Source organism: Magallana gigas, chromosome 2 (assembly GCF_963853765.1).
Source record: "Magallana gigas chromosome 2, xbMagGiga1.1, whole genome shotgun sequence".
In the NCBI taxonomy this organism is placed as follows: domain Eukaryota; kingdom Metazoa; phylum Mollusca; class Bivalvia; order Ostreida; family Ostreidae; genus Magallana; species Magallana gigas.
Window position 1 is genome coordinate 54,169,540 of NC_088854.1, and position 21,427 is coordinate 54,190,966.

At 32.6% G+C, this 21,427-nt stretch overlaps 1 protein-coding gene across 2 annotated transcripts; it reads right to left on the bottom strand.

Moving 5' to 3' along the window:
- Positions 1-197: 197 nt before the first annotated feature.
- Positions 198-20,059, bottom strand: LOC105331671 (phosphatidylinositol polyphosphate 5-phosphatase type IV). Of its 2 annotated transcripts, none has more exons than XM_011433964.4 (11): positions 19,951-20,059; positions 11,439-12,543; positions 6,565-6,688; positions 6,077-6,174; positions 5,835-5,959; positions 4,793-4,912; positions 4,289-4,390; positions 3,908-4,078; positions 3,501-3,616; positions 3,272-3,408; positions 198-2,917 (listed from the first exon to the last, which is right to left on the bottom strand). In XM_011433964.4, the coding sequence occupies exons 2-11, from the start codon at positions 12,518-12,520 to the stop codon at positions 2,794-2,796; spliced, it is 2,199 nt and encodes a 732-aa protein (XP_011432266.3). In that variant the 5' UTR covers positions 12,521-12,543; positions 19,951-20,059; the 3' UTR covers positions 198-2,793. The 2 variants fall into 2 exon arrangements, with proteins under 2 accessions (XP_011432266.3, XP_065933323.1); XM_066077251.1 differs by lacking the exon at positions 19,951-20,059 and adding an exon at positions 19,719-19,803.
- Between the last annotated feature and the right edge of the window lie 1,368 nt (positions 20,060-21,427).

A 21,427-nucleotide genomic window follows, 5' to 3' on the forward strand; every position in this document is an offset into this window, starting at 1 on the left:
TTCACTAAAAAATAAATTTTGGACACCTTTAGCTTTTTCGTATTTATCTAATTTTCATTCTCTCTCCCCTCTTCCATCCCCCCCCCCCTCTATCTTTCCCTTTTCTGAAATATAATAAACAGGTCCAATCCAATGTTTTTCTTACATTTTATCTATCAGGTTACTACTTAATCACATCTTAACTGAAAACAAACAAACCAATAAATTAAGTTTTATTTCTTTTGTTCAGTAGGCTACAATCTCAAAATGATTTCACATTTTCAATTACATGTACTTCAGATTCTTAACAAATATGATAATGTTTATATTAAACATAAGTATGAAACAAAATAAGTCTTAACAGATCATTTTGGATTGTAAAGAGGATAAATATTTTTTTTCGACATTTTTAAACAATAAATAATTTTTATGTAATCTCATAACAGATCTTTATGGATTGTAAATGAAAATAAATAAATACATGTACAATGTATGTGTGTTTTCCTAAACATTTTCAAGGAATAACATAAAAAATATAATTTTCTAACAATACTTTACTTTATAGAAAAGTTAAGTCAGGCAACATTGATATTCTCTTGACACAGGTTTCTGGGAGAAACTTAGGCAAGAGGGAATAGAGAATAAGTTTCATTTCATTTTTCAAATAATAAGAGTTCTGGACGGACAAAAGAAGACTGCCACATTGAATAAACTAAAAAGACCTCCTTTCCAAGCAGACAATCATTTTCTTGTGAATGAATACATTGAAAACAAAGTTTTGGCACTACTCAGCGTTGTATCAATAATAAATATAGCACTCCTCACAATATATAGCATAAGACCTCTCTCTTCCTCATGAACAAATCAAAATAAGATCTGATATCATTCTCACTTCTACAACACAACATCATACATGTAACCTCTCCCTCCAAACAAAAAAGACCTGACTTCTGACCTCATATTTGTAAATTTTCTCACATCATCACTGTTTAAAATCACAAATTGAATCCCCAAAACATGCCCCTTCTGTCTAAACACATAAAAGCACATAAACCAAATTCAAGCAACTTTCTCTCTTTCAAAGCTCAAACTTTTTTTGCAAAAATAAAAATTCTTAAAAAAAAAAATCATTCATAAAATAAACTTCACAAATCAAATTTCAAAAACATTTTCATTTTTTAAATGCCCTTTTAAGTATTAAATAATGACCCAAAGATAGAAATAAAACATCCAACATTAAAACAAAACTGGCAAAATTAAAAAAAATCACAACATTCTGAGAAATAAAATACAATCTCACTCTAAAATTTAATGTCCAACATGATAAAAAAGAATCTCAATTTTTCTTTTTTAGTGGAAAAGATAAAACAAAAATTCTGTCAGTCAGAGAAACAGAAAAAAAAATTGCTTCCAAAATAAAAAAAAAAAAATACATGATTGACTGCAACATCAAAAGTATCATTATATAAATTCAGAGACATAATAAAATATACAAAGCACACCTTGATTCTCATTCTAGTGGAATAAGTGTTAGTAATAGAATAATTCAGATCTTTGGATCTACATGAGTATAGTGACTAGCATTACAATATACATGTATGACATACAACATGTAATGAACAACCTATAATAAACAGGATTATACATATCTATTCCTCCTCGGATGTTTTAAGTGCTGATGTCTTAAATTTGACTAAACCTTAAGACTTTGCTTTCAAAAGTGTATGATCAAATACAAGAATATTTCCTATCTTGTTTATCTAACAGGTCAAACACAATACATGTATTAGAATACATTTGTACTTGGAAATAGATTAAAGATGGATGTCTGGTAGGGCATTTTAGTACCAATTTAATAGTTTTCTGGGAGGGTTTTTTTTTGTAACTTAAATTTTTTATGATAAAGATGATCCTAAAATTCAGAACAAGTACCAGTAAATTCTTATGACAACTTTTTTCTAAATTGACACAGTGTATTAATTGTCTATTCTTAACAGAATCAAACTCTGTACAAGCCAAACTTCATTCCAGCTTGTAATACCAACAGTTGGCTGGCTTTTGCTGCCTTGGTGAATTACCAGAGTTCACTCTATACATGCCTCCTGAATTTCTCTAACAACAGCAGTCAATGGTGGCTGTGTCCTCAATATCCACCATCTTTTAGCACCACCATTTGTTTCTCCCGTTTCAGGTCCAAGTGCCACAAGATTTCATAGTTTGCAACCTATGTTTAACATTCCATACACCAACACTCTAAACATTCTCTGATATCAAGATCTGTAACACTTCTGGGCTGCGTTTTACAAAGGAACTTACGACAGAGTTGCAAATATTTTCAGTCCCATGGAATGATATTTAAAGAACAATACGTAGACAGAACCATATTTATACAATTACTCTGATGTCCATGATAATATTTTACAGCCATGACAATGAAACATTTATTAGTTTGTTTTTAATTAGCATTCATTAATTTGGTCTTAAGTCAGAAGTTCTGTTGAAAAACCCAGCCCTGAATATCAGCATTCTCTATACTTCTTGATATCAACATCCCCTGATATCAAGATATGTAACTCTTCTTGATATCAACATTTTCTATATTTATTCTCCATGCTCCGGGATATCAACATTCTCCATGCTTCAGGATATCATCAACATCTATTTCTGAGATATCAACATTTCCAGATATCAACTTTTTTCACACTCTAGGATATCATTACTTTCCATGTTTCTTCAGGTAAACATTCTCAATCCAAGAAGATTATCTCAACCGTTTGAACTTGGTCATCTGTAGTTGCCTCCCTTTATCATCTCTCACTGTATGGCACACACAGAACTACTCTTCTGATTTTTATTCCCCTTTTCAAACTTGAAGTCCCATCTCTTATTGGCCTCCACATAAACATCTCTGTCAAAATGCCCAGCCGCCATTGGAATACTGCAAGTAAAACGAAGTAGCAATAATTTAAATCAATTTAGTAATTTTTTATAAGTAGGGCAAAACAATTTTTGGGAATTGCTGCATTTAATAAATCTTTTCTGCTTTATGGATAAATTATAAGGGGCATAACTCAATCTTCTATCAAAATATAAAGTTTAAATATACCTGGTACACAAAACTTATTATAATTGCCGTGTAGAGATCTAAAGAAATCATCTCATATAATAGCCAGTAAATTATCAATCTACATAACTTTTTTTAATGCAGATCCACCCAGAGTTACATGTACGTATGATTTTATCAAAGCATCATTTTATAAATTTTACATAGAAAATATCAAAAATAGCATACTTGTCTCTGCCGGGTTTAATGGTGGCTTCATAGAGACCATACACCGGGCGGTGGTCAGACAGTCGCAAGTTCATTACAGCATCATAGTGGTGACAACTAATAGAGTTCTTCTTCTTGGCTTTAAATAATATTCTATCCTACAATCACAAATAAAACATATTAAATCTGGTGACGGATAAGAAAACTAATGTACATAACAGGCTGACAACAGTACGTAAGCCATACTTACTGTATAGGAAGGAATCCTTAGTTTAGACGATGTATCATAAACATCTTTATTTACATCAAACTTGTAAGTAGGTTTAAAATTTATTCGTCCCTCAAGAAAGCCATGGAATATTTGATCTACAAAAGCAAAAAATAATCTCTGGTTATACTAGTTGCATGCACAGATTATACAAAAAAAAATTCTTTTCAAGTTTCTTCACATTAATAACAATCATTTGTGTTTAATGCTTTTGTTACAATCAGTGTGTTCTTATTCATATGAACCATAATTACTATAATTGGTGTTTTGTCTTTCATATTAACTACAGTCTGAGTATCATAGCATCTCCATATTATATCAACAAATATAATCTCTCCCCTAGTCTCTTAGCATCACCTACAATGAGTGCATTCCATCCCTGTCCTCACCTTTCACTATACAGTCATTGAGTTCGTCCCCCTCCAGAAGGAATTCAAAGTTTGGGTGCTCCTGTTCAATAATGGAGGTGACCAGGTCCTCCACTGTGTTACGTCCCTTGTCTATACGGAAATTCAGGTCTCCAAACCAAAACACGCTGTCGTATTTACTGAGAGCATCGCCTATTAATGAAAGAACACTACCTGGTATATTGACTCATATATCTTTAATTCTCTGCATCAGAACAAAAATAATTCATGTAACTAAATACATGTAGGTTAAAGATTTTATCATCCATTTAATTTGTTTGGCAATGATAGGAAGACATCTCGCATGTAGCTATTGTGGTAAATTATTCTCCAATTGAAGAGAGAACAGGAGAGTAGCAATACCTTGAACACTTGGCTGGTCTTTATGAGCGTACTTTGGCATCTTCAGACTAGTGGTGATTTTATGATAATCTGTTATCCTGTCCTTCAGACGACCATCATCAGCTGAAACCGCAACACATATAGACTGTTACCGGAACATAAAATCACAACACAGATAGATATAGCTTGCTGATCTTTTATTCTCTTCCTGCTTATACAAATGCAAGGGCAACTGTGTATTGCATGGTCAAACTTGTTATAAAAAGTACAGCTTGATTTGACAGAACTTTTTTAGTTTGTATTTAACTGTTCAGTTTGTTTTGTAGTATGGATCTATAATGTTCAGTGTTGCTAGAGTTTGCAATATTCAAATTGTACAGTGCAGTGCTGCTTAGTTTGTACAGTACAGCTTGTACATATATTATATTGTACAGTACATTTTGAATTTGTTTTGAGTATGTTACATATGGTGTAGCTTGAATTTCTTCGATTGCCAAGCTTATCACGGATATACCATGTACTTACATGTTAAATGACAATTGACGAAAAGAAATGAAGTTCCAAAGAAATAAAATGAGATTGCAACTGCTCCTTTGGTCCTGACCATGGTAACAGCCCTGGTGGAGATTTGTTCATCTTCTGGAACTGAAATGAAAAAATACTCATATCAAACTAGTTTAAAAATTAAATCAAGCAATATATTTCCATCACTGTAACTTATCAGTCTATTCTGTGATTTATGTGAGGTTTATACCATATATTTTTATCAGAAACAGAGTTTTATTTGATACAAGTTTTATCTTTAAACTATCCTTAAAAGTTGAGCGTAAAAGAACTTATAACCGCATAAAACTATTTGCCTGATAAACTTAATTAGAGGTACTGGGAGCAAACTCACAAAAAATACACACACCCCTTTAATAATATTCCCAAAATTATGACACATCCCAATGTCATAAGCAATCTTTGTATGAGGTAGGAACTTTCAATGTTTTTCCGTAAGAAAGGTATAGACTGGACAAATTATGATATTTTCCTTCCAGTGATCTTGAACTTGCCCGAATGATTTTGGGTCAAAATCATGACTCATCCTCAGGTCACAAGTAATCTTTGTGTGAAGAAGGAACTTCCAATGTTCCATGTTCCTCCATAAGAAAGATATGGACTGGACACAATTGCTCAGACAGATTGACAGACAGATGGATGGACGACTACTTGGCTAGAGAGACAAGGTGATTCCTTTTTTTCTCTCAAAACTTTGTTTGCGGGGGAGGGGGTATAAAAAGGTATGGTAACCTTAATGTTATTACAGCATGCTTTCATTTGAAATAAACAATGTGATAATGTAAACCAAATTTTATTGACGACTTTATTTGCTGTGACATATTTTCATGATCAGGATAAGGATTACCTGGACAATAATTTACCAGAGAAATTAGATGACTGGGTCATGGTGAGAAATACTTGTACTGAGGATACTTCCCTGAACCTTGTGACCTCTAACGGGTATAAAAGTTGGTTTACAGTAATAATACAAACAATGTGATGTTTAGAGATGTTCCTGTACCTGAACAGAACCAGATGAGATCTCTGCGTATAAAGATGGCAAGATGTAGGGACCCGTGGGAGGACGAGTGGTACAGAACGTGCGTAGGTCCGAGCGTGGCTTGTAACAGCACCTCCCAATCTTTTCTGTCAATCAAAATAAGCATGCTTTAAAAAACAAGTCTTCAACAGATGTTAAAGTAGCAATAACTTTACTTGCAATGAAAGCCCCAAACAAAATAATTTGAGATTGTTTGTTCTCACTTGATATAATTGTTTTCCTGAGTTCCAACTGCATATATGTCTTGCATTACTTCACTTTCCACAGGTAAAATGAAGTCCTGAAGCGAATCTTTACATTCCTAAAAAATACCGGGTATGTAATGTTACAATCAAATAGTTCTTGAACCTTGACTATCTCTTTTTTACCTAAATATTCTACTGCAGATCAGCATGTAAAATGGTCTTTTGGGTCAGTAGCCTTTTGCCATATTGACTGGCTTGGAATGTAACCAAATACATGTGAAGATATAAACATTATGTCAGTGCAATTAAAACTAAATGTTGTGACATACTCTCAAAAAAGTGCAAGTCACAGGGTGTGGTGGACCCATTAGTAGATGGATAGATTCTATGTAAAAGATCACACAGATTATACAGTTTTACTTATTTATAAATTGTTTTTACATACATGTATGATATACTGAACAATAATTTCTTTTAATACAATTCATATAACTTGTATAACTCACCTTGATGTCGCCCATATTCCAGCTCCCGACCCAGATTTTGAGTTGGTGGTCAGGGAAGTACCGCTCCAGCTCTGGGGCCCCCACCAGGGAGGAGGTGACACTGACATTGCCCCGTGACCCGGTCCTAAGGATAGGAATAGGGTACAGTATAGACATGACCCAATAAATCAGCTGATTCCTTACACACACAGCTATCCTACAGTACGTCAACCACTCACAACATGCAGACTAAATCCCACAGAAAAACATGTCATCATTCTCACTTCTAAAAGGATATGGAAAGTGTGCTTTTCGCTCCCACTATTAATCAGTTGTCAATAGCAGCATCTCCCATCAACAAAAATCAATACTGTATATCAATGAAATTAGTTAGAAATAGTCCATGTGAATGTGTATTTCCCGATAGCTGGTCGCTGTCCCAGTGTACACCTGCACTATGTCAACCATTTAAATGCCATGGTGTGGCCGACATGTTTTGTGTGTTTTAGTTACCATGAATCAATAGCTTGGATCAATTTACCTTAATCAGTTCATAGCTGGAGTTCTATATAATCTTTTGAATTATGTTAATCAAAATTAAGTCATGAAGTGATTAGTGGTCAATGGGGGACTGTATCAGTAAAAGTCAAGGTGTATTGACACCTGCTGGACTACAATAGTATCTACTCCAATGGGAGTTATTTATAGAAGGGTTAATCCACTCAAGTCTAAACAAGTCTAATCATCCATAACTGTGTTCCACAGCACTTTTATTTCTTTATTTAATTTAAAAAAAAAACACCATAAAATTACACTTACAAAGTGATATTAAATAGCTCTCTTTTAAATTCAAGATTTTTCTCACCAGTAAGCATTTCTTCAATACAAAGAGGAAGCATGTGGTAAGTTTTTATTATCCACCCCCCCCCCCCTTCCACCCACCTATCACCCAAACAGTCATAACTAGCTGGCAGAATTACATGTAAGTTGCTTATAATCTAACACAATCAACTTCTTTAATATTTTTAATATCAGGGTATTTCTTCAACTAAATATAGTACAGAGGCCTCAAAGGTATCACCTCCCCCCCCCTGTTTTTTCAAATCCCCCATCCCCCATGGAGATGCTTTATTGAATGAATAACACTTAAAGCACTTATCTCTGCAAAACACAATAGCTTAAGGTTAGAGTCAAACCTTCTGTCTATGAACATTGGGCGAATTTATTGATCACAAACTAGTTCGAGTTTAGGTTTATGGTTTGATAATAGTTTCATATCTGTTTGAAACCAGTTGGGTGGTTTGAAGGTTTAGCACTAAATGGAAAGTAAGTTTAGAAAAATGGTTGCCATTGCACTCGCATACCTACTGGATTTGTTCTAGAAAGAAAACAATTTTTGAACTCATCTGCATTTGCATGAAAGTCTTTATTAAAAGTGTGTACACAATTTTTTTCCTGGCAATACCCACATGTTAGGTTGTTCTGCGAACCCATTGCAAAATTTGCTTTTAACACCATTTCAATATTTTGCAAAAGTGAATGCTGCTATGAATCAAAGTACTGAAGTACTGAAGGGAGTTGATTTTATCGATTATCATTTCTTTCAAAATCAATTTATCTTGCGTTGCAATCAGTTTCTAGTCTGTATTTAAATTAGGCACATTTTTATAATATGAATTTTCAGACTTTTCCGACAAGAATTTTGAGAAACCCTTTATGAATCATGTTGTGTAATACTTTAAAATAGATTTCAAACTATGTATCAGTAATCGCAATTCTAAAAATTGTATGGATCCAAACACTATTGGTATCGAACTCTAGTCTCGTTCAACCAGACGCTCAGCTGTCTCCGTTAATCTCCGACACGCAAGAGAGCCTCTCTGTCGGAGATTTACGGAGACAGCCGAGCGTTTGTTTGAACTAGACTATATTAAACTCTAGCGTAGGAATACATGATACTACAAAAATATCTACATTGTTCGTATTATATAAAATCTGACTATTTTCAAAGTGTTTATAGATAAATTTCCTTGAAAAACAATGCTTCAGCATACATCACATCGAATTTTTCTATTATTTTCAAGAACTAAGTCTTGTCAGCGGTGATGATTTGTGCTTAGGTCCAAACACTGTCTCACTTTCAGTTTGCCAGAGTAACTGCATAGGAGAGTTGATTAAAATCAACTCCCATAAACTATATTAATATTCATTTTTCTACACGAATATCAATAGAGATCATTTGATTCACCCAAGACGTTTGAAACAAGTTAAAAATGACACTGGTTTCAAGAGGAAATATCTACTAATTACGTGGTCTTAGCTCACAAGCCAGACAAATCTTGTTGATTTCAAAGAGCCGTAGTTAAATGGCCATCAATGAGATAGACAGGCGAACTTATTCAAGCATTATAATGTGTACTAAAAAATGTTATGAGCAGATCTTTCAATGAATTCCTTTTTTTTCATCAACCACTTTGGATATTTTTTTTGTTTGCCTGTTGTCAATTGCAAAGGGTAATTCTCAGTGTTTGTATTAATGGAATCGGTCTCTTCCACATTATTATTTTGGTCAGTACTATACATGTATGTACTATCATAGATCCTTTGAGACACATATGTTTAACGTTACAACGCTTCGCTAAGTTCATTCTTTGATACATGTGCCACACTTGAGTATCAACAACTCTCTTTCGAACACCTCTCCGCCATCTTGAAAGGATTTAAAACCCCCGAAACCGCACTCGAAGATGGTTTTAGGTTTCCTGGAAACTTGTTTCAGTTTAAAGCCAATAAATACAAAAACTAGTTTTAGTTTAAAACTAGTTCTAAACCAGTTTTGCAAATAAATGAAAAGTTTGCAAAACCGAATTAAAACCAAAACTAGTTTTTGATCAATAAATTCGCCCATTCTTTTTTCCTAGGCTTGAGCTTAATACATTATAAAAGATGACTCATTGACTGTGTGATGTATATGCATGAAGTCCAGCTTTGCTGCATGGTTTTCTAATAATACATGTACTTTTTCTAAAGTTATAAACAATATCCGATCTTGTAAGAATATATGATGAAATTATACTTCTGTAATAATTCTAAATCCTTCTTCACATGAACACACATGTATATAAAATTTTGAGAGATGTTATGTTCAATTCCCAGTTTTTTGCATTCTTCAGATGTTGGTGATTTAATTCTATTCTGTTGTGCTAATTGTCAGACAATCTTTGTCATGAAATATCTTATTTTAGATATTATTATGAAATTGAAAAAAATGGTAAAATCGCGGAAAGAAAAACCTCATAAACAGTGTATTTATTGCAAAAGACTCCAATATCAAAAACATCATGTCTGAGTAATTGATTTTGCTTTTCATTATAATAAACCAAAACTCCCTTCTTCTGTTCATCCTTTTTTAAAAATCAGACAAGTTTCCACATTATTTTCTTTGATTTCCATAAGGTACCAATGTATTTTCTCCACTAATTTAGAATTTCAAAATGTATAGAAATAATTTGCTCAGTTCATATTTCAAAATAATTTAAATCTTATTTTATAAATATGGAATTACAAATATTAAAACAACCGAGTCCTAAATTTTGTCAGAATTGAGTAACTTTTAAACTAATTCAATAGATTTAAAAAATTCAGTTTAATCAGATATGATCAGAAGTAACTTAAATCAAGTGGTAATAATACCAGACCTGACAGAGATCTCTATCTACTGGTAATACTGTTCAGTCAAAAGATCGGGCAGTGGCTTAAAACAGATAAATTATGTGAATCATAACTCCAGTACACTACTAAAATATGATAAGGAGTAACTTGTAACATTGTTTAAAAAAATCAAGTCAGTCTCACACAATGCCAGTAACTTTACTCAGTTTCATGAATAATTCATGCTCTAATTTGATTGGCTCCTTCATACATTCATAACCAAAATTTCATCAATTGTGTAAATGCTTAGACTTGCTCATAAACTGAAGCATGCTTTTCAAAAATAAATTAAATGATCAACTTTCTTTATACCTCTGATCCATAATCTTAAAAAAAATCCTTTTTTTATTGTAGATTAAAAGGAATGAAAATAAAACAAAGAAAATTTCAAATTTGGTAAATTGGCCAACAGTCACCACGGTGAACCTGTTGAAGAGCGAATTTGTACTTTTTGTTGTAAAAATAGTATAGAAAACAAAATTCACTTTTTATTACATTGTCCTTTATATAACGACTATAGAAGAATCCTTTTCGAAAATACTGGGTTTAATCAATTACTAGATTTGTCAGATACAGATGCACTAATTGTTCTTATTTCAAATTATCCTCCGCAGGTTACCATATACTTATATCATTCTTTTACACGTAGACAATCTTTATTGTTCAGAAAATAAACATATACTGTAATATATAAACTATGCAAACTCAAGGTTCTGAAGAAATTTTTATACTCATACATGTATATTTTCAATCATATCTTTGTTTATACTGCTTGATGCTGAGTTATTTTCTTTTCTTTTTTCATGTACCGTATTATGTGTTCAAAGTGGCATATAGGCCCGACGGGCCGGGTGTTTAATCTATGCTGACTGTTGTTTATATTACACTTAGAAATGTATACACATGTCACTATAAATAAATAAATTATTTACTTACTTACTTACTTACATTATTCACTATCCAGATGGACCATGGGTGCCTAATAATGAACTTATTAGTATACTCATGCACTTACAGATCAAATGTTCTATTGGTCAGGATTAAACTACATGTACATGTAGTCAAGGGTTATCATGAGATCATGATAATAACATCTCTCCCTTATAACATGTATAATTCTAACCATGATCCACAATTTAACTTCATTACATCAATAAAAACTCTAACACAAAGAAATCAGTTACCTCGCTCGGGCCTCTCCAATAGCAATGGGCAGCATGGCACATGAAGCAGAGAGAGATCTCTGGGAAATGGTGTCCCCAGTCCTTGAATCCTCCACATATTTCTGGGGTGAGTATGAAGGATCAGTTTTCATTGTGATTTTGAGTGATGTCGATGTGATATCACCAAGAGGTGGGAGCTGAGATTTGGGGGCGACTGGTGGTAAGGGTCCACGGGAAGCTTTGGCACCCCGAGGACTGTTCATTTGTACACTGTCAGAATCAGCATTAGCAGTCTTGTTAAAACTGTCATTCATATAAACATCCTCCTCTGACTTCTCATACTTTTCTGTTCCTGTTTTCAGGTTGACGTATGACGCGGACTGCTTTTTGGACTTGGACTTGGTCTCCACTTCCTCACCAGAGGAACCTGCCTCGTGGTTTCTTTTCTCTCCTTTAGAATTTCCTTTCCCTTTGCTTTTCTTTTCTGATTTTGGTGTCTGTGGTGGTTTAGGTTGAAAAGGAAGACTTTTCAATGACTCAAGTGATCCTTTTGGATCATTGGCCATTTTCAAGGCCCTGAACCTGTGAATGGTAGCATCGGAAGGAGCTTTGATTCCGTTGCTTTCGTTGTCGTCGGCATCTAGGGGCGGGGGAGGGTCCCAATCACACAGATCTGGGTCAGGTTTCTTTAGTCTGGGTGCAGGTTTAGGATTTTTCCTCAAGTTTGAGCCAGACACTCGTCTCCCTCTCTGTAACCCTGATCTTGTGCTGTTTGCATTGTTGGACATGTCTCCTTCCTCGTTGTTGTTGAAATTTTCAAGTTTGTCATCAGAGGTTGCATCTGTTTTCACATTTTTGTCCTCTTTTAAATTCAATTCATTTTGCTCCATCCCACTGATATCCATTCTCTCCTCTGTGACATCTTGAGTCTGACTGGATTGCAATGACACACATGATCCAACTTCACTTCCACTCTCTGATGACCTGCGCTTCTTTTCGACAAGCTTAGACAGAACACTTTTCTTCTTTGGTTTGCGACCAGTGGAAGAGATGGATGCTGTGTCCCCTGTTGGGGGCTTGAGGTTACTGATGTCCAACTCCATGACATCAAATTTACAAGTTTAAACTATGAAAAAGATTAAAGATGTGTATTATTCTCAATTTTCCAGAACACTTCACAAGGTTTAACAACAAGGAACAAAACATCTAAAAAAATTAAGGAAAAAAATTGGAATGGAAGCACACCTTACGACATTTAAATCTGTCATATAATTTTGTAAGCTAATACCAAACATTTGTTAAATGTCATAATTAAACTACCAATCTATGATTTCACATCTACAACATGTACAAGTTTACAGATTTCAACGGCAGATCACGAAAGATAAAACAAATGATAATGAATTAAAAATATCAGTCTGTTAAAAAATAGGCAAATGATGAATGATTTTCATACAATTTGTCTGAATGTAATGAGAAAGAATGAAGCAAGAAAATTATTATTCAATGTAGGGTAATAAGTAATTTTGTAATTGTTACATGTCCAAGGGGAAGCAATCTTAAATTCTATTTGTCAAACCTTGGAATTAAATACACAAAATTATTGAACTATTGAATGATAATAAAAATTATTATCTGATAGGTACTTTTTATCAGTCTGTTAGGAGATAAATAAATGTTTTATTGAATAATTTTTTTTTTTTTTTTTTTTTTTTTTATGAAGTGTTTATTAGTAAGCCAACTGCTTCTACATACATCACGTACATACATCAGAAATTTTCAAGGACAAAAAATGTTTAAGAAAGCAACGAAAACAATTACATCAATAATGCATATATAATGAACGTTTACTAAGAGAGATAAAAAAATACATATTGAGCACCTTTTTTATTGAGAGAGAGAGAGAGAGAGAGAGAGAGAGAGAGAGAGAGAGAGAGAGAGAGAGAGAGAGAGCACTTAGAGTGAGTTAATCACAGGGGTCCAAATTTCCCAGTCTGTATTGAACTTATCCATTTCACTTCTTTCTTTTGCACAGAATTGGAATACTTTATATAACTGTTTTAAATCATTCATAAGGGCATTTACTGTTAATTGGTTTTTCTGGCATCTACTTCTGTATATGTATTTTTTTATCAATATGAGTACAATATTGAACGCTTTTGACTTCACATCATCTAAGACACCAAAAATAAAAGTTTTATTATCAAGGACTATTCTAATTCCTTTAGAGTTGCAAACTCTAACAAATTCTGCTAATAAATGTTGTACCCTTGGACATTCCCATAATAAGTGATATATTGTTTCCTCAGCATCTTCACAAAAGGTACATAGATTAGTATCCACTTTACCAATTTTATACATAAAACTGTTTGTAGTTAATATATAATGGTTTATTCTGTACTGCAACCATTGAAATTTAGAGTCTGAGGTAATAATAAAAGGTAAATAAAATATTGAAATCCATTGTTTTTCTGTAAAAACAAAATGTCTACTCCATTTTTCTTTTCCCACTGGTGTTACATTTGTCTGATTTAATATATCATACATTGGCTTTGAACCTTTTTTTGTTAATACAAAGGTTTTAATATTAAATGGTATAAAAGGTTTGAAAACTTCATTTCTAATGAAGTTGTATTTCCTTAGATCTGAAAGAACAGCTTGTCTTACTCCCATATATGTTAAATAATTCATTTGAATATTAAATTTTCTTTTCAACATTTCAAAATCTAAAAAGTTTTCATTTTCATCAAACAAGTCAATTACACATCTAACTCCTTTAGCATACCATGATTTATAAAAAAAAGGCTGATTTCCTATCTTAAATTTATTATTGTTCCACAATGGCTGGCAACAATAATCCTGCCATGATTTTACATTTAAGTTATCTTGGATTTCTTTAAAAGCTATGGTAACTTCCTTCCAAAAATCATTTTTTAACGATTCTTGCATTTGCATAATATAATCTGAACCTGTATTTAATAGCTTTTCTAAATTAATAGAATTCTCCAGCAGTGTTTTCCATTTTGAATTATTATCCTTAATTAATCTCCTAATCCAAGTAGACTTTAATCCTTTAATATAGGAATTTATATCAACCATCCTTAACCCACCATGTTCATACTTCCGAGTACATACTTGTCTTTTAATTTTATCACATTTTGAATTCCAAATAAAATTGAATAGAATATTGTTTAATTCTTTTAATGTTTTACTCTGAGGGTTTGGTAAGGCTATAAATAAGTGGTTTAATTGTGAAATTAAAAGAGACTTAACCAGTGTTATCCTTCCAATTGGAGTCAAGTGTCGTTTGCTCCATTGTTTGATTACAGATTTTATCCTAACAAGTTTCTTGTCATAATTAAGTTTTACAATTTTATCTAAATCTACATCATAATATATGCCCAAAAGTTTGAATTGAGTTGTCCATTGAAAATTCATTTCTGAACAGATTTTTTCTTCAGAATATTTTTTACTTCCTATCCACACAATCTGAGTTTTTTCTTGGTTTATTTTAAGACCAGATAATTTATAATAGTCATCTATTTCTTTCATGGTTGCCCTTAATGATTTCTCAGTTCCATCAAGGATTATTGATGTATCATCTGCATATTGTGATATTAAATATTGGGTGTTATTAATTTTGATTCCTGTAATATCTTCATTATTTTTAATTTTAATTGACAATATTTCCGCACATAATAAAAAAATGTAAGGCGATATTGGATCACCTTGTCTGCAGCCTCGTCCAAGTTTAAAAAAGTTTGATAAAATGCCTGCCTGGGACACACAGGACATAACATTACATTGAAAAGTTTTAATCCAGTTACAGATAAATGGGCCAAAATTAAAATAATTGAGTGTATTTTGTATAAATTCCCAAGCAACAGAATCAAATGCTTTCTCAAAATCAATCATAACTAATACCCCTGGAATATAATTATTTTCTGTATAGTTCATCAGATCATAAATCAATCTAATATTTTCCCCTATATATCTTCCAGAGATGAAGCCAGTTTGGTCATTACTGATAATTTTATTTAGAACAGTTTTTATCCTGCTTGCTATACAACCTGACCCAATTTTGTATATAACATTGAGCAATGAGATAGGTCTCCAGTTACCAAGGGAGAATTTACTCTTTCCCTCCTTGGGTATACAAGTTATAATTCCTTGTTTCTGAGTAGATGATAATTCTCCTACTTTAAATCCATAATTTAAAGATCTAACAACAAAGGAGCCTAATTTATTCCAAAACATTTTTAAAAATTCAACTGTGAACCCATCACTGCCTGGACTTTTATTGTTTGACATACTATTTAAAACCGAAGAAGCTTCCTTATATGTTATATATCCTTCAATTGATTTTCTTTCATTGTCAGATAATTTAGGGACAGAATAATCTTTTAGAATGTCACTTAGTGAAATATCTGTACTTTCTGTTATCATCAAATTATTTGCATACAAGTTTTTATAAAAATTTTCCAGTTCATTTAAAATCTCCTCTTGTTTAACTATTTCTATCTGTTCATTATTTTCTGTTAGTATTATCTTTGGAATAATTTTACTAGTATAGTGACGATTTTCTAAATTTAGAAAATAATTAGTTGGTTTTTCTCCCTCATTTATCCATTTAGAGCGTGAACACACCAAACTACCCATGACCTTATAGTTTCTTATATTTTCTAATTCTTTTTTCTTTTCATTTATTTTATCTATATGTTTTTCATATTCCTTTTCCAATTCTAAAAGCTCTTCTAGTAACCCCTTTTCCTTTTCTGTCCTTTGCTTTTTTAAATAGCTTGCATATGAGATAGTTTTTGATCTAATTTCCATCAACAGTGTCTCCAAAAAAAGCTGGTCGTTAATTGTAAATTGGATTTCAGAATCTGGAATATCTAGAATAGACTCTTTTTTGTACACTGGAACTGCATATTGGATTTTAATTTGATTAATAAGACAGTTAATACTTTGCACATACTCTAAATCTTTTAAAAGGGAGTTGTTAAATTTCCAAAGGCCACTACCATGTTTAAAATCATTAAACTTTAAAGAGATAAAAACAGGAGAATGATCTGATCTATAGCTTATCATGATATCACTATTTCTAACTTCTTTTATAAGTGAAGCTGAAATAAGAAAAAAGTCTAGACGTGCTTGTTTCAGAGGTGTAGGTTTTCTCCAAGTATACCTCTTGTCATATGGATGAAATTCTCTATATATATCTACTAAACTGTAAGACATCATATGCTCTAAGACCATTTCCCTCGCTTTCGGATTATTAACATGTAAGTAATTATAATAATCTTGACTTGTATCTAATACCAAATTAAAATCTCCAACAATAATCATCTCATCGTTTTGTAATTTGTTAACAATATTGCTCAAATTCTGGTAAAATTCTGGAGAATCCTCATTAGGTCCATACAAACATACTAAGCTTAACTTTCTATTCTCTATTGAGATACTAAGTGCCAATAAATTCCCTGTATTCTCTACTTTGATTTGCTCATGTATTTTGAAATCAAAATTGTTATTAAAGAGAATAGCAACTCCTCTCGATTTCGAAGAAAAGGAATTAAAACAAGCCTCATAACCCCATTTGTTTCTAATATCTTGTTCCATCTCCTCAGTAAAATGTGTATCTACTAAACATAAGATATTACATTTTTGTTGTCTATAGAATTGAAAAATATCTTTTCTTTTCTTAGCATCATTTAATCCTTGACAATTAACCGAAATGATTTTAATTTCAGCCATTATTAATTACAGGTTTATTAGTATATTTCATTAAGATCTGTAAACACAGACTGGGCAAATATATATGCAAATTATCGGCTCGTAGATCTGCCTTTCCTAGGCGTATATTTTCCAGGATAAGTCTCATTTCAGTAACATGAAAAGAAAGAGAGGGAAAGAAAGAGAGGAAAGAGAAGAGTATGATTAGTTTCTGAGGATATGAGTGCATACTCTATATAGTATTTGGTATTTTTTAGCCGAAAAAGAAAAAACACGCCAAAATACCTCGACCATATCACTTAGCGACACTACACCGGACAATTGTAACGAAAAGGAAAATACAGAATATTAGATTGACGATAGTAGACAGAATATTTCCGGCGTACTTAGGTAACACAAAAAGAGATATAAATAAATAATTAATATATTTTAAAAAATAAATAGGTAAATAGAATTGCTGAGATGTATGCGAATTACTTGAGAAAATGTTTTAATTCGAACTTTATAAAGAAAAAAAAAATAACACCGGGTAATTATACAAAGAGAAGGGAAATATAAATTGAAAGTTGACGACAATAGACAAAATATTTCCGGCGTACTAAAGGTAGCATAAAAAGATAAATAAAAAAGAAAATAAATTAATAAATAATACTAAGGTAGATGAAAAAAATAAATAATTATGAAAATAAATAAATAAATAAAAAAATTAATTAATAAATATATAAATAAATAAATGAAAAAAGGAGTTTAAGGAAACAATGAAAAAACTCTTAAATTTAACGATATTTACAAATTACATATATGTAATAGTTATTCCTTGTCATTGTATTGGTTGGGTTGTATTTTAACCATATGAAATAACAAGTTCACCCATCCAGAGTATTGGCTACCTCACACAAGTGTTCCTCCATGATTCGCCAGCGGTCCGGACCAAGGTGTCTGGGGCCACTCCAGCGCGTAATGACCACACCCACGTTGTTTATTTGATTTGTTTTCATGTATTGTAGAAGGCGTCGGCCGGCACCGTGCTCCCCGTCATCCCAGAAACTTTCATGAGTTTTCCCCGCAGAATCCACAAACCTATAGACCAGAATACGGTGATCCGCCGCCGCAGAATATGGATCAACACACACCTTTCTGTACAGGTCCTGGACCTCTTCCACCGAGCTAACTTTTACACCCGTTGCCAAAATTTCGGAACCCTTAAGTTTAGTAGGCTGCGTTGAATGTGTGGGTAGTTATAGGGCATCAATCGCGTCTGGTGTTAGCTGCAAGGCATCCGCCGTCTCAATCTTTGGAACAGGATCTCGGTAATATTCCCCATTGGGTAGGATCAACCGCCCTCGTTCCACCTTTGACTTAATTTTTTGCTCCCGGAGAGAATCTGAGATGGCATATAACCTTTTGCGCTCTTCAAGCACTACAGGTGGGTCTTGGGATGTTATAAAGAATGGTAATTTAACCCTTTGTAGTTTCTTAGCTTTCTGTGCTTGCAGAATCTCGTCTTTCTTGCTTCTGTCTACCAATTTTGCGGTTATTGACACTGGTCTGGAGTTCATCATGCCCTTTACACTGTTCCTGTGAATACGAACAAACGAGACATGCACCCCTAAAACTTCATGAATTAACTGAGGAATGCTTTCTGATAAGTTCTCGCCGGGGGTGTAAGCAAAATTATGAATCAAAATGTTATCTCGCATTGAACGAGAACGTAAATCTGTTACTTCATGTTCGAGGTGACCCATCTTTCGATCCATCTTGATAATCATCGCACGTAATAAATCGACTTCACCTCGAAGTTGCGCATTTTCAGAACGAATAGAGTGAATCTCATCGTAATTGCATTCCGATTGTTCAGACACATATTTCAGTGATTTGACTACCCCAGAATCCTCATCTTCGATTATAGATTTTATTTTGGTAACATCGTCAACCAAAGATTCATACCTAAAGAGTTTGTGCTTTAAATTGTTTATCGAAGTCTGTAACTCCTGAATACTTTTGTTTACATCTTTGTTTACCTGGCTCGATGAACTCAGTGAACACTGTTCGGATTTTTTAGTGACCCTTTGTTGTTGTTGGTTTGTTGACATTTTCACAAATAAACGTCTTTTCAATATTCAAAATTGTCAAAAACTTTATCCGAAGATGTTCATAACTTACGAATAGGAATTCTGTAAAATCACAAGTAAATTGCCACTGGAAATCACACTTTTTCGGCTAAAATTTGTCCGGTCAAATTTACGTGGCCATTCCTCAGGTAGGTCACGTGACAGCTCTCGTTTTATTGAATTATAATGTTAAAGCTGACCCAAAGGATGGAGCAGAATAAATGAATTGTTATTTATATGACATTATCATATTAACCAGACATTCATATATTAATATAAACCACTCATATCAAAATACGTGCATTTTCAGACTTTTTTCAGGTCATTTTCTATGAAATCGTTATTTAAAATAACTTCATTAAATACATTTCTCTACAAAAAACCGGCATTTTTAAAAGTAATTTTGATATGAAATAGATCATAATCTTGAAACTACTGAAATATATTTACTTACTCTCCACAGTTTCATGAGTAAAAAAAAATATGGCGTTAATTTCATTGTGGAAGTGATGGGGCGTGTAACTTAGCACGTGTGATTCACAAAATCTGTATTTGTAAACAATACAACAGTTTTCATAGCAACTTTGTAAATATACAACAAAATCTGATAAAGAACGCAAGTCAAATTCTATTAACCGATGCATACAGTTTAAGATCAATTGATATCTCAAAAATGTGTAACAAACCTCTTATGTCAATGCATTTTTCTTGTAAAATGCAAAATACTGATCAAATCCAAGATAATTTTCGTCGGTCAGACTCCATCTTGTTTGTATGCGCATGATAACACTACCATAAACCGAAACTATAAAACTTGTTAACTCGTTCATAATCTCTCTCTCTCTCTCTCTCTCTCTCTCTCTCTCTCTCTCTCTCTCTCTCTCTCTCTCTGCAGAAGGTGATGTAATTTTTTCAAAATACTTTCAGTGCCTAAGAAAAAACCGAACAAATGTTATTACTGTATAAATTAGACGTGGTACAAACTAAATACATTAATTTGGTTTGTCAGTTCACGTTTGATTAATAATTTAATTTTAAAAAGAATATAGTTTAGTTCACTTTTGATTAATACAATGATACGATTTGTTTGTTTTTTTTTTTTTACTGAAAGTATTTTGTAAAAACCACATATCAGCTACCGCAGGTAAATGGAAGAAAGTACTACTTTTCAAAACAATTTCGATGGAAATCAGACATGGAAATTTGATCGAACCATGTACAGTACTGTATCAAACAGAGGTAATTTTGTGTGTTTTAAAAACACTAAAAACAACAACAACAACAACAACAAAATCACACACCGTAATACAAATAAAAAATAAAAGAAGCAATTAAATTTCCTTCTTTAATCACTAATTACGAATAAGGCATTTTTAAAACCAATATATCATAGCTTGCAGAGATGAAAAATTTTACAATTAAAGAAGCTCATGATCAAGTTTGAAGTAAATTCCTTTTTAGATCTATAAGATATATAAGTTAAAAGGTTTAGACTTACATTTATCCAAATATCAACTTAATAATATTAACTAATTTTTGTTTTGACCTCTGAATTTTTGGCACAGAGCAGCAATAAGGGGGGGGGGGGGGTGGCACGGGTGGCCTGCCCCTTTTTCGAAACAGATATTTTCCTTGTATTTACATTAAGAAAAATGAATTTGAACGATCTTGGATGAGATCTGACCCGCAAGAAGGGGTTTGGGGGTTTTTTTCATAGGGAAACTTTGCCACCACCACCACCCCCTCCCCTGCTGTATGAGTTATTCGATGAATGATAATTAAATATATGAGTATGTTAAATCTACCCATTTCAGTACTTAATAAAAGCGTACATGTGTATGCCCATTTTTGAATATACATTGTAACTTAAACTCATTGAAATCAATATTGATATCAAAAGTTATAATAGCTATATTAGAATGAAAATCACTAAACATTTTATAAAACATATTTTTGAATACTATTTATCACATTTGTTGATTTTAAACAAGATTTAACTTTAAAAGGTCCCGAAACAAAACAAAATAAAGCGCTAGAAAGTTCTTTAAAATACACCAGACTGTAGGAATCAACACTGGAACGAGTTATTTGAAATATGTTGTCGCACACTTATGAAATAAAAAAAATAATTAATCTAAAGCATTTTTATATTAATTGTATTGT